Here is a 13,834-nt window from a genome sequence, read left to right on the forward strand (position 1 = left end):
ATAATGTGGTAAAAAGAGAACAATCAGAAGATCACACTCGACAGATTAGTGCATCTGCAAGTTGGTGTTCTGGAAGGCACGGCCTGACAATAGTCTCCAAACACCAGAGAACAGGATTTCAAACTGCATGAGAATAACAGTTGCAAGTTGCAACTAGAAAGCCATAAAAATAAACAGAAAACGTTCCCAGATCAGCTCAGTAACATTCAAAGCCACAAATAAATCAAAATCACTGGTCTGTCATATAGTAATATTCTATGTTTAATGACTACACACTCTGAAGCAGATTTAGATTGATTACAAAGTCATAACTTGGTGAAGTCATCAAATATTTTCCATCTTTTGGGAGAATTAATCAGGAGAGACAATCCTTTCAAAAATAAAAAGTAGACATGATATCATCTCGATTTGAGGTGCCGCTCTCGCAATGTGTGCAACAAAGAGGTGCTCTTGACGAAGTCTGATTTTGACCAACTTATACGGCAAATTCACTTGTACAGTTCACTGAGCCTCCGACACTAAATTCTGCAAAACTGAAACACGACAATTAAATCTGTACAAAATAACAAACTAACGATTAAAAATTGATGGGATAATTATACAAATGATCAAGCACTCATCATCAACCAAGAAATCAGATACGATATAGTCTCTTTAGACTTTAGTCTTTAATCTTTAGTCACGGTATAGTCTCTTTAGTCTTTAGTCTTTAGTCTCTAGTCTTTACTAATCCATGTATTCTTTGTGGTATCTCTTTTCACTTTATAATCTGCATGACATAAACCACCACCAGATAATATTTAGATATATAGCAAAGCATGCTCTATTTCCCCATGTATCAATAAGAACAGAGAGATTTTCTCTAACTGCTTAAAAAAACATTTAGCTGCGCGGACAACATACAATCACCCAAACTTGAACTTCACTAAATGTTGAAAACCACAGTCATTACGCAACCTCCATTCCAAGCATTTATCAATAAGATGAAATACTATATAACTCAAAGTGGAGAGATGAAAGATGCAACTAGTCAAATAACAAAAGAAAGACCACCAAAGACAGCATAGATATAAGACCCGTTCCAGAAAATATCAGGTCACCAAAAATATGTGAGCTCAATATAAGTCTGGAGTAAATTTGAGTTCGAATAATACCTGACTGGTGAAGACGGTTGTGAACGGCTCAAGCCATGCTTGACGGGTGAAGGCGGTCGTGAATACCTTGAGTCATCCTTGGCTGGTGATGGCGAGGTCGAATTCCTAGAATCATGCTTGGCTGGTGAAGGCGAGGGCGAATTCACAGAGTCATGCCTGATTCGTGAAGGTGAGGGTGAACTGCACCTGGCTGGTGAAGGTGAGGGTGAACTGCGCCTGGCTGGTGAAGGTGAGGGTGAACTGCACCTGGCTGGTGAAGGTGAGGGTGAACTGCGCCTAGCTGGTGAAGGTGAGGGTGAACTGCGCCTAGCTGGTGAAGGTGAGGGTGAACTGCGCCTGGCTGGTGAAGGTGATCTTGAATACCTTGAACTGCGCCTGGCTGGTGAAGGTGATCTTGAATACCTTGAACTGCGCCTGGCTGGTGAAGGTGATCTAGAATACCTTGAGCTACACCTGGCTGGTGTAGGTGATCGTGAATAGGCTGTCACAGAGCGATATCATAAGCATGACCAAAAAATTAAAAATAAACATAAAAACAAATTATAATACCATCAAAGTATTCAGTATCCTGCATTAAGTTCTGAATTCATGAATAAGAAATTGAACTTCTGAAACTTACAGCGATATCGACGTCTTGGGGATCTTGGTGGACTCCTCCTCCTTCGTCCTCCTCCATATCGGTCACTACTGTGTGCATAAAAACCAAAATAACATCAGTTTAAGTGGATAACCACTTACCTACTAAAAATAAAAGGGGTGTTGTTAACAAGGTACAGAAAAGAAAAAACATTTTACCTCGCTCGTGAAGTCATGCGCATTTCTTGTGGAGTCTTTCTGTTTTCTTCAGCAAAAACGATTCTAATCTCACGCCCACCAATTACTTGATGGTCCATCTGTTCCTTTGCTTCAGCAGCATCTTCCGCGTCATGAAACTTCACAAATCCAAAGCCCCGTGGCTCACTATAAACCTCCATCCAAAAAGCGCTTATCAGTTTGTATTGTAAATTATAGTTAAACAGCAAAAGATCTACTCATAAACTCCCTTCTTACCAGTACAACCACACAAACAGAACCCATGAACTTGACCCAATTAATTAGATTCTACTGCAAGCATATTGATCTTGCTATACCTTATAATCACATGAGAATAACACACAGCCTTCCAACTGAACCAAATATCAGATCAAAATATAGAACGTACGAGTAGATGATAATGGCTTCATCAAAAACCAATTTATCGAAGTATACAAACCATTATCAAGCTTTTATGTATCCAAACTAACACTGTCATAGTATATTCTCCCCTAAACGGATTTTCAGATCAGTGGGCTGAGCAATTCCCCCCTTCTATGACAGCTGGCTCCCAAATTTGTCTAAGCTTCCCCATCCCCAGAACCAAATCATACTTTCCCCCCTTCACGCTATTATCAAGCTCATGATAAATAATAGACCTCATCCAGAAGTTCTCTAACAAACTAGAGTTCCACTATCAGCTTCCATAACTAAAAAACTAATTATAATACAAAAAAAAGAAAACTCATGGTCACCAAGCAAACACATGGAAAACCAAACAAAATAACAATGCCGAAATCCAATATTTCACACCAAACAATGTGAAGATAATAACAACAACTAACAACAACATACCCAATGAAGTAATTTTAGGAAAATTAACAACAACATACCCAGTGTAATAATTCTTAGGAAGATAAACATCCTTCACTGGACCAAACCTTTCGAATGGAACTCTAAGATCCTCAACCCTACAAGGAAAATGACAAACAATTACTATAAGAGGTGCCCCTTAATCAAGAATAATAGTAATTAACAAACCCTAGAATATAAGGGTGCAAACCTTGCATCAAGAGAGATGTTACGAACAAGTAATCCAGTTGGGCCAGATGATGATCTTCTATCTCCTCCACCTCTGTATGATCTACTATCTCGATGATCACGGCGTCTACCTTGAGGATCATCGTATCGTTTCCTTCGACGAGGACTGTAACTCCTACTCCTACTTCTGTATCTCCCCATTACTGATTTTCTTGAATTTTGGTAAAACCCTAAAACCCTCGACGCCCAGACGGAGCCCTTTACACGGGAATAATATTATGATTCCTCCGGTGGAGAATTTACACGGGAAAATTAAGGAGCATGCGCCAAGGTTGTCTGGGTTAGCGGTGTAGATATTGTTTTGTGGTTTATCGAAAGGTTTTGCCACGTGGAAGAAGTTGCGATGGTTGGATTTGCCTGACGCTCGGCAATCTACCCTTCACAATCGCTGCTAGACATAGCCGACACACATAACCCATAACCCTGGGGACCCATTAGGAGAAAGGGGGTGGGTTTTTGTTTTTCAATGGGCCCCACCAGTTTTTGTGTGTTGCGGGGATATCATTGTGATTTTTTCACGGTGAATCTAGACATTTCGACCCATCACTTTACCCTCTAGAGATGGGGAGCCGGAAGAAGTTGGGATGGCTTGATTTGCCATTCGCACGGCGAGTTACTACTCTACCCCCTAGTCAATTACAATTTCCAGCAAAAAGGGTTTATAAATCAGAATATTAGAAATGTAGTTAGGTGGATTTGTATTAGATTTGAGAGTCAATGTAATTGCTCCCTGACTAGTTTTTTCAGTTATATAATTAAATAACAAGGAGTTGCTGTAGGTTTTCTATCTGATGATAACAAGGATTTACGTCCAGCGGACATTCTTATTTTTAACTGGGAAAATGATCAAGACGTGTGTATACATGTCACAGGCATCTCTCCTTTCATTGGCGAGGGAGTTCGTGTTTTTATTCCAGGCCAGACCATTTCGAAGACAATTTCGCGTAAACGTATTAAATACTTGGACGAATGTGTCTCACACGGTTATGGTTTGGGTGTTTTAGCCTTCACTATTTTAGGGGAGCTTAGTGAGGATATTATTTGTTTTTTCAAGCGTTTGAAGAATTGTTTAGTTAGTAATGATGTTGGTAACGGTCCAGATAGTTTTATTTTTCATAGATTGGGTGTTGTTATTCATAAAGGGGGTTGGTGTCCAGCTTGTAGCTCGGTTGCTAACTAAAAATTTAAAACTTTAATTTATCTAAATAGGAAAGTATAATTTCTCAATAAAAAATTTATACTATTAAGTTGTAAAATAATAATAATAATAATAATAATAATTAAAAGAAAACATCTTGGAAACTAAAGTATTGTTCAAAAAGTTAGTTTTTCTGTCTTCCCAAGCTGATTTTGTCTGCTCACCGATGTTGCTCTCTAAACCTGTAGTGAGTTTGTTGAGGTTGTTGCTGCTAGCTTCTATGATTATTATGGGTGCTTCCAGTTGTAGTCCTCATTTCCACACTTTTATTGCTGCTAGCACTTCTCCCACATCTTTACTCTGCATTTTTCCCATATTATCCTTACTTCCCTGCAAAGACAGACAAAGTTTTTTAGAATTATAGCAGAATAAGCTAACTTTATGTTGGAGTTCAAGTTATTAGTTGCAATATTAATCTTGCCAAATTTGTAGGTGGACTTTGCCAAGTGATGCTCAGGTTTGGACTTTGATCATTGTGAATAGATATATGTTGCCTCTGCCTAACCTTGTAGTATCCTCCCAAAATGTTTGGCTTTTCTAAAGGTGTGCTAAGGAATTGTTATGGTTCCTTTGGACACCTTGGCACCAGATGTGCCAAACTATTGTCGCGCATAGTGCATTCCAAGGTTCAAGTTCCTTATTCATCCCGTTGGATTAGAATTCTAACTTTGGATACATTGTTGCGGCGACTTTGATGGAGACCAACGAGCAAAAAAATTTGGTGAAGATGTAAAGCAAACACTTCTAGCTAAGCAAAATTCCATAAAAATGTGTTCCAAAATTTCATCTTGTCAGTATATTTAGAAATGATAACAATAGTTGGAACAAACAACATCTTGTTAGTATGTTTAGAAATGATAACAGTAATTGGAACAAACAAACTCTAGGAGCAGTATAAATTACCTAGTTTTATCACATGGCGAACATTGAACGTGAGCGAAGTGAAAAGCAGAAGGTACCAAGTATAGCTGAAGATACCAAGTATACCACCAACTTTTTCGTTATGCAACCTGTATAGACCTGGAAAGCACTAACACGGCATAATTGACAAAATATCTGCATTTGACGCACGTGGGACACAGACATGACGCGCATCAGACGTGTCACGTGCGCGTCCCACATGACTTTTGTTTTGGACACTGCTGAGACGCGCCTTGGACGCACTTTGGACACATCTTTTTCAATTTTTATTTTAATTTCATCAAACAATTACTGGAAGACAAATCCATAGATCTAATACTTTACCAAAATAAACACAAATTTAATACTCATCTGAGCAAATTTTTATTGGCATAAAAAATCTAATTTATAAATTACATCTGAATTCTAATTATTAAAAACTAAAAACCCATTGTTGGAACATGTATAAGATCATGAGCATCGATGGATATTGGAAAATTGACCAAAATAACAACTAAAAAAGCATATTTCTTCAGGGACATCTTTCCTCGAGAAGATTAGTCTGATGATCTTGTGTTGTGTTTTTACTAAAAAAAGCAACAAAAAAAGTATCATTATGTAATGGAAGAATTAGGGGTTTGATGATGCTTTGTTGTTGTTGTTATTTATCTTTAGTAGATGGAAGATGGACTATAATTTTGAGTAATGAAAGAACAGTGAAAGAGGCGGAGGAAAAGAGATAAAAAAAAGTTCGGCGCTACTACTACTACTTAGGCTTAGTTTGGTATTGCTGCAGTTTTTGTAAAAGCACTTTCCTGTTGTGCGTTGTTGTGTTGTGTTGTGAGAAAAAAGCAGTTAGACGTTTGGTAAAATATTAATTAAAGTTAAAGCTGATTAAAAACGCAATCAAAATGTGTTTGGTAAAATATCATATTCAACCATTGTTGTTGTGACAAATGACAAAAGCAGACATATATCTGAGAATAGTTTTATTCAATTTTATTGGATTTAAAAATAATTATTTTTTTTTGCTATAATATTCATTAAAAAACAAAAGTGTTACTCCAGAACAGGTTCTTTCAAGAAGTTAGTTGGCACACGAGACACAAGTTGTGTGCCAACCCCTCTCTGAAGAACAAAAATATTAAATTTACTAATTATTACTTTGATTATGAATGTTAAAAAAATTTATTTTACTTAACCACTTTTTAATATATATATATATATATATATTATAAAAAGAAATGGTATGTGTGTAGCCTTACAAATCCGACCATCGATTTCGTCATACCACGATGGAGATTGATCGGTTATATGTCTTATATAAACGTCCGTCCGATCCCTTGGCTTCCTAATAAAAATATGATTCTAAAGATTATTTAACGACGACGGATCCTTGGATTTCTTAATTTGACTGCAGCGTCGGATTTCCTAATTTGATTAAGTTTCCGTTAATATAGGCTAACACTAAGTAGATGTATTTATAGAACAGAAGAGCGTGATTCTTTAACGGTTTCACCAACAGATGGTCTTCTATCTATAGTTCTTCCCCTCCATTAACAACTTATAATTCTTAACTTCGTCTCTCTATATCATAATAATACTGAGTTATTAATACTAAGTTATTATTACGGATGATTTAAAGGATGGATACGGTGAAATAAAAGAAAACAGAGCTGATGATTTAAAAAAAGAAATTGGTCTAAAGAGGAAAGGAGAAGAAAGAAAACCTAATAGAGGAAGAGGAGTGAATTGGGTAAGAGGTTTTATGTTTAATGCAACCAAATATCTCCTTACTAATACATCTTCACAGAAAACATATGACTAAGGGTCTGTTTGGCTTATGTTTGGTGGATGACCCTCCATGAAGATTATTCGTATACACCAGATATACTCTGGTCCATCGAACGTTCAATCATCCAATAAGCATAATGATTTGTACCATAACTTTCTCAAGAAAATTTAAGTTAGCCTCAACTAATCTAAAAGCTATTTTTAAAAACAAATAAAATAAAAAACATGCTAAAGATTTATGTGCGAGGTTTAAGTGTCACAACCCGACCAACAAAACATTAGACAATGTTTAAGGGCACGGTCGAGGCTGTAAGCCCCGGCTAATTTGACCTGACCAACAAAATACTATTGTATTCTCAAGGGACCACGGCCCCGGCTAATTTGACCCGATCAACAAAATATTATGGTATCCTCAAGGGACCACGGCCGGGGCTGTAAGCCCTGGCTAATTTGACACAACCACAAATACTAGGGACGCAAGTCCGAACTAACTTATAAGCCCGATGTTTGACCGTTATAATCTAATTAGTTTTGCGAATGACTAAAAAAGATTTTGGTAGAATATGGACCAGCCGATCAAACAACAAAACGAAAACGAAAAAGGTTGAGCCCCGGCCGTAGGCCGGGGTGATACCTAGTATATATATATATTTATATAATTTTTAAACAAAAAATCAAACTAAAATTAAGTAATTATTTAATATTTGTTTTTGATAAATTAAATGAAATGGTATAATAAAATAATTTAAAAATAATAACATTTAAAGAAAATAAAATATAAAAAATAAAAAATTAATAGTATATATATTTAAGGGTAAGTTTTGTCATTTACAAAATAAAATAGGGACAAAAAGAATAAATCAAGCATTAAATTTTAGTGGGACTAAAACTTATGTTTTTGTAGCTTTTAAAAGCTCCTCCTCCCCGGCTTTTAAAAATTGAGGAATTTGGGAAATGCTTTGGATAAAAAGCACTTTGATATTTTTATATCAAACACAAATTTCAAAAATTATTGACATATATAGGTTTTGAAAGTGCTTTTGGAAAAATAAAAGCATTACCAAACCCAGACTTAGGCTTTTAAGGTTTGATTTATTATATTACCAAAGTCACCTTGGAAAAGGCCACGTTTGATATTTTTCACTTTGGACGTTGATACTGCATACTAGATTGTATATGGCAATTAATATACATGATTGTTAAATTTCTTATGTACATTTGTAGCACTTGATGTTAACATTTTAGAGTAATTACATAATTTTCTTAGGGTAAACACATAATTTTATATGAAAAATATTAATATAACTAGATGACTGCTGCGACGGTGAGACGGCCGATCGAAAATATGGACGCGAAACTAAATTTTAAAGCTTCAGAACTAGGTAAAAGAGGTGCACGTTTTGCAAGAGGAGGAAGTTGTGCACATTGACAGACCAGCCTTTTTGGTTCGTCTGGAATCTCCTCACAAAGTTTATGTTCGTTCTAGCTGATTTAGTTTAACTTGTAAGGAATGCTCAAAAATCTGAGTGCTCCAGTTTTGCTTCTATTTGCTTTTGCAAAACAAAAATAAAACTTTGCTTTACCAAAGAAAATTTTGCAATAAACCAAAAAATAAGATAAGCAAAACAAACAAACAAACCAGTACAGATTCTCTATCTTATCGAAGTAGCTCATGTTCATAATGCAAAACCAAAAGTTAATTGAGAAACCACGATTCCCGACTTTGGTGGTTCATAAGTTGTTCTCTAATTTTCAGTATCCTAAGAATTCATGCCTTAAGGAAGGTAACATACATACAACACTCATATATACCCAATCCAAGTACTCTTCTGAAAACACCTAATCCAAATTTCAAAAGCGCCCATCACATTTTCGCAAAACCCGGAGCAATTTCCCCATTAAGGATACCAAAATGACCTTAGGAACTACAACTAACCGAAAGGATGAAATACCAAGTGCTCTCCTTAACGCACCTAATCCAAATTTCATCCAAAACACTCATCTCATTTTCGCAATACCAAAAACCATGGCTAATATCCTTTTCCCGTTAAACAACACTAAATAACCTTAAAAAAAAATTGTAAGGGAAATTGAATCACCTGAAGCGAAGTTTCCAAATGCTCTAATGGAGCAACAACACACCTGCATCTGACATAAATCCTCAAAAACAAACACAAATTTTTTGATTTCAATTCAAAACAAACCCTCCTAAAGTAAATCATGTAAAATGAATCATAGACCCTAAAATCAAGATGAAAATAATCCTAAAGAAAAAACTAATATCAAAAGTACTTACAGTCCAGTGGCAGCTCCACTGACACAATCCTTTTCATCTGAATCTCCGCCTCCTGTATCAATTTCTTCCTTTACGGATTCAAACTGATCCATAATTTCGCAATCGGCACAACCACCATTTCTTCGATTTCAGGAACCCTAACTTCACCATTAATCTTCACTTCTTGGGAACGAATTCAAACCCTTTTTAGATTCATGTATAACTCGAATTGGAAACAACCCAAGTTTCTTTGTTCTTCTCGGCTCAATCTTGATTCAGAAACCATCATATTCAACACCATCTCTTCTCAGATACCCACCGAAAACGATCTTAGATCCCCTTCTGAAACTGAATCTTCTTCACAACTCGAATCAAAACCCATTGTCGTGCAAGCTCGAAACTACTCTTCATCGTTGCATCAATGGTGGTGGGGTGCAAAGTGGGAATCTAGAGGAGGAGAAGGAAGGAAGAAGAAGAAGGAAAAAAAAAAACTAACATTTGGAGGTGGTCGGGATTCGATCCCGCAACCTTTATGACCCGAATTTTCTTCTTTTTCATTTGAAACATCTACTATTTTATTTGCGAAAATGTCTAAATGATAAAAAGAAAAATTTTATCCAGAGGGGAATTTTTGGTTTTTCATCCAGGAAAAATTCCAATCTTTTTGTGTCAAATTGAAAAAAAAAAGTCATGTCCCACATTGACACAAAGTCACCATATATAGAGTCTTCCCTCGCTTCGCTCGGCAACCTAATTACGTATCTGTGTCCTAGTAATTTGAGAAATTACAGATTCTCGTCGCGTCGAGTCTTGTATCCGTGTACGTGCTTCATAGATATGGACGAAATACAATTACAAGAAGATCTAATTTAAAGATCCTTAAACAATAAGTATTATAAGTGTTTTTCTTTTTCTTCCACAATTAATATGTCTATATTAAGAGATCCGTGAACCTGACTGTGTAGAAAAGTTCTTGGACGATCTCATAAATCAATATCCAAGATCAATCTAGTCGTATCCAAATCAAGAGGATCCTAATTCTAACAAGTATGAAACTTGTAATTTATCTTTCAAGATACGAGTTCAAAAAGAACAAGTTTTTTCACAATCAATAAGGACTTAAACTACCTAGATTGATTACGTATTATTTGTGTTTGTAGATGGGGCAAAACGGTTTGCTGGTTTTTTAGGAAGTGAAGAGACGGCCGCGCGGACGGAGACTCCTCTATCGAGAAAACTGCTTAACCTCAAACAGATGCACTGCACGGGAGTGCTTTGAGTTCGAGAGATCAATCTGTAGGACTGCGGCCTAAACCAAGAAATGGCCAAAGAGGGAAGAGGGTCGATCTGTAGGAGGGAAGCTGAGAAGTGTGTGAGATCAATGGTGATCAAGGATTGTGAATGTGTTGTAGGTTTCTTCCAGTTTCACGAACAACTGGGTTCAGATAAAGAATAAGTTCTAAATGATTGAGTGAATTCTGCTCTGTTGAGAGTTACTGAGAATTATTGGTTTAGACGAACTTTTTTAGTCTTGTCCTCAATTATGAATTCAGAGACTTATTTATATTGCTAGAATGTAGACACATTGATCTCCGGTAAGTGTGACGGTTGCTCGAGTGAAAGAGTGGGAAAGTGGAAAATCGTGGTTAAACTAGTTGCGGTTCGTGCAGAGACTTGGTTGATTGTCCACCCACTACTTTGATAACTCCCTCAAATGCTTGCACGACTTACTCACATTTCTCATCGTGGATGAACACACGTGCCGTAGGCCGCCAGACCAAAACCCTAATTAATATACCCCCATGTGACAAGATTGATGTCTCACGAATGTGGAGCTGCAAGGCAGACGTGTATTTGATTAGTCAGTTGTTGACTTGATTAGACGACGAGTCTAAGTATTGTTGAGTCGAGAATGATTGACGAATGCTCTATGATTCATGGATTGAACATGTCTTCTGGGACATGTGTATAGTTCATAGCATGAGCAAATATTACTCGATTGATGAATTATTAAATATTATAATATTACTGTCTGTCTCAGAAAATATTGCTCATTTGATAAATTACTGAATATTGATAGTTGAATCAATATTGATAGTCTGAACAAATATTGCTCGTCTGAGCAAATATTGGCAGTACGACCAAATAAAATATTAGCAGCTGGACAGAATATTATATAATTAATCAATATATTGATTGATGGATCAACATAAAATTATTAATGCTTGAACTTGCCCATAATTATGATTTGCAGAGCGTTCAGTTCAAAACCCTAATTTTGATCGATTGTTGATCAATTGATGATTTACTGAAAACCAATTACTGAGCGAGAGAGGGACCATCCACAAGGGATGATGGCCGGACATGTAACTCCCAGGTGCTCGAGTGAGCATGCACCAAAGTCCTTTGTAGACCAGTTGATGAAAGGATGATTAAATGATGGTCTAATTATTTATTGAAAAATAGTGCTCGTCTGAGCATTAGGCAATAAAACCTAATTATGGAGAGGTGAGGACCGACCAAGGGATATGAAACCGGTCATTGGTGGTCATGGGACCAGCTATTGGTCGATTGAACAAGTTTCAAGTTGGTTGGAAAGAGTTTGAACCCAATTATGAACTGTAGAAGATTATTATTTTAATATTATCAAAATATTGGTCAAAATTGTGAAAGAGTATGGGACCGGCTTCTTGCAAGCCTAAGGTCCAACCTTGGTCGGTCAAGGTGGCATGCCCGTGTCACTATAGCGTCTGTGTCTCAGTCCTGAGAATTTTGCATTTTCTGGTGCACGTTTGAGCAATATTTTGGATTTTCAGAAGAGTATGATCTTGACCGAAACTCTCGATTTTGCTCGAATGAGCGAGTAGAACTTTGCTCGTACGACCAATATTTTGATAATATTAAAATAATAATATTTTAATATTTGTCGTGAGTAGCCTAGTCGGTCATGTGACCGTTTGACTTTTTGGCTTTTTGATGGTTTGAGCAATATTTGAGAAAATATGAAAACTAGGGTTTTTTGCTCAAACGAATGAGTTTCATGAGATGAAGGAAATAATAATAAGAAGAAAATAAGGGATTATAAGGTGTGGGACCGGTCACGGCTAGGGCATGGCCGGCCGGCTATGTGGCCCGGGCCCGTGACACCCTTCCCTATTTTTTTACTATTTTTTCATCGTCTAAAAACTAAGAGTTTTGTTCAAACAAGGAAGTTTGCTCGAATGAAGGAGTTTTCATGAGATTAGGAAAAATAATAAAATAAGATAAAATAAAGGAGGAGGTGCGGGACCGGCGACGACGGCCGGTGGGCCCGGTCCACCTAGGCGCCTCATTATTATTTTATTAATATTATTTTCTCCCTATTTTGCATAGGTTTCCTTGTTTGTCTGTATTTCTGAATGCTCGTTCGTGCATTCGGGTGCTCGTTCGTGCATTATTGCTAAGTACACTCACACCATTTTCTCGGGGCTTACTCGGTGGTGGCCCAGAATCCCGATCAGTGAATATTTATTACTAATTCATGGAATTCAGCTGAGAATCAGCCATGAAACGGAGTAATAAAATAAATTGAGTATCTATTACTAATCCATGGAATTTAGCTGAGAATCAACCATGAAATGGAGTAATGAGATAGGATGATTATCTATTACTAATCCATGGAATCCAGCTGAGAGTTAGCCACTGAACGGAGTAATGAGATAAATAAATTATTTTCTAGGAATTCAATTGATGAATGACACGCTAGAATTAATCTCTGAATTGCTCTATACTAGCATGCGATATGTCTAGGAGCGGGTTTATTCGAGAATCGAGGTATGAGATAATTGAAGCATCATACTTGTTCTGAATATTGGGGGCGTATAGTCAGGGAACAACAAATAATGTGACGCCCTGAAGATGTTATCGCTCTATACTAGCATCCAATATATCTAGGATCCGTCCAATCATTAATAGATTTTATACATGTTCTCTCTACATAGTCAGGGAACAACAAATAGTGTGACGTCCTGAAGACGTTAGGCTTTATACTAGCATGCAATATGTCTAGGAGCCGCCCAATCATTTTGATTATATGTAGAGGTGATGATGAAATGTACGAAGTGTCGAAAGCTCAGCTGAGAGGATTTTCGAGGAACATATTCATCATAGCTCTGAGAGGTTGTTCGCTCAGTCAGAGATCGTGAAATGGTTCACGGATCGTGAAATATGAATTTTCACATACATTCCTGAATCCAGGTCAGGAACATGCAGTATCATGATTTTACGATTTTATCCTTTATCGAAAATCCACCATCAACATAAGTCCTCTGCTTAGTGAGGGACAGTCATGTTCCGCAGTAAGCACTGGATGGTGATTTTCTAGTAGACGAGATAAGTAATTGAACTTAGTCGTAAAAGGCATTTCCAGAATACCCGATTTGCTCCAATGATGTCATGTACAAGCAAATGCCCGGATAAGGACTCTGGCAATAAGATAGAGTGTCATCCCGTGAGCACAAAGATATGAAGCACTGCTGATTTGGACGATCAGACGTCCAGTTTTGGTCGTTTTGTTGATGCTGAGTTGGTGTTTGTGCATTTCGAGTTTGGTTATCCTTCCTCAATGCTTTTGCAGGGGCT

At 37.0% G+C, this 13,834-nt stretch overlaps 1 protein-coding gene across 3 annotated transcripts; it reads right to left on the reverse strand.

The window, feature by feature from the left end:
* Nucleotides 1-170: 170 nt before the first annotated feature.
* Nucleotides 171-3,300, reverse strand: LOC113318174 (serine/arginine-rich SC35-like splicing factor SCL28). Of its 3 annotated transcripts, none has more exons than XM_026566306.1 (6): nucleotides 3,010-3,300; nucleotides 2,840-2,917; nucleotides 1,950-2,114; nucleotides 1,774-1,841; nucleotides 1,155-1,635; nucleotides 171-525 (listed from the first exon to the last, which is right to left on the reverse strand). In XM_026566306.1, exons 1-6 carry the CDS (start codon nucleotides 3,186-3,188, stop codon nucleotides 519-521), a joined length of 978 nt encoding a protein of 325 aa, XP_026422091.1. In that variant the 5' UTR covers nucleotides 3,189-3,300; the 3' UTR covers nucleotides 171-518. The 3 variants fall into 3 exon arrangements, with proteins under 3 accessions (XP_026422091.1, XP_026422089.1, XP_026422090.1); XM_026566304.1 differs by having other exon boundaries at nucleotides 171-533; XM_026566305.1 differs by having other exon boundaries at nucleotides 171-769.
* Nucleotides 3,301-13,834: the final 10,534 nt, after the last annotated feature.

The sequence above is a fragment of the Papaver somniferum genome, chromosome 10, assembly GCF_003573695.1.
Source record: "Papaver somniferum cultivar HN1 chromosome 10, ASM357369v1, whole genome shotgun sequence".
NCBI lineage: Eukaryota > Viridiplantae > Streptophyta > Magnoliopsida > Ranunculales > Papaveraceae > Papaver > Papaver somniferum.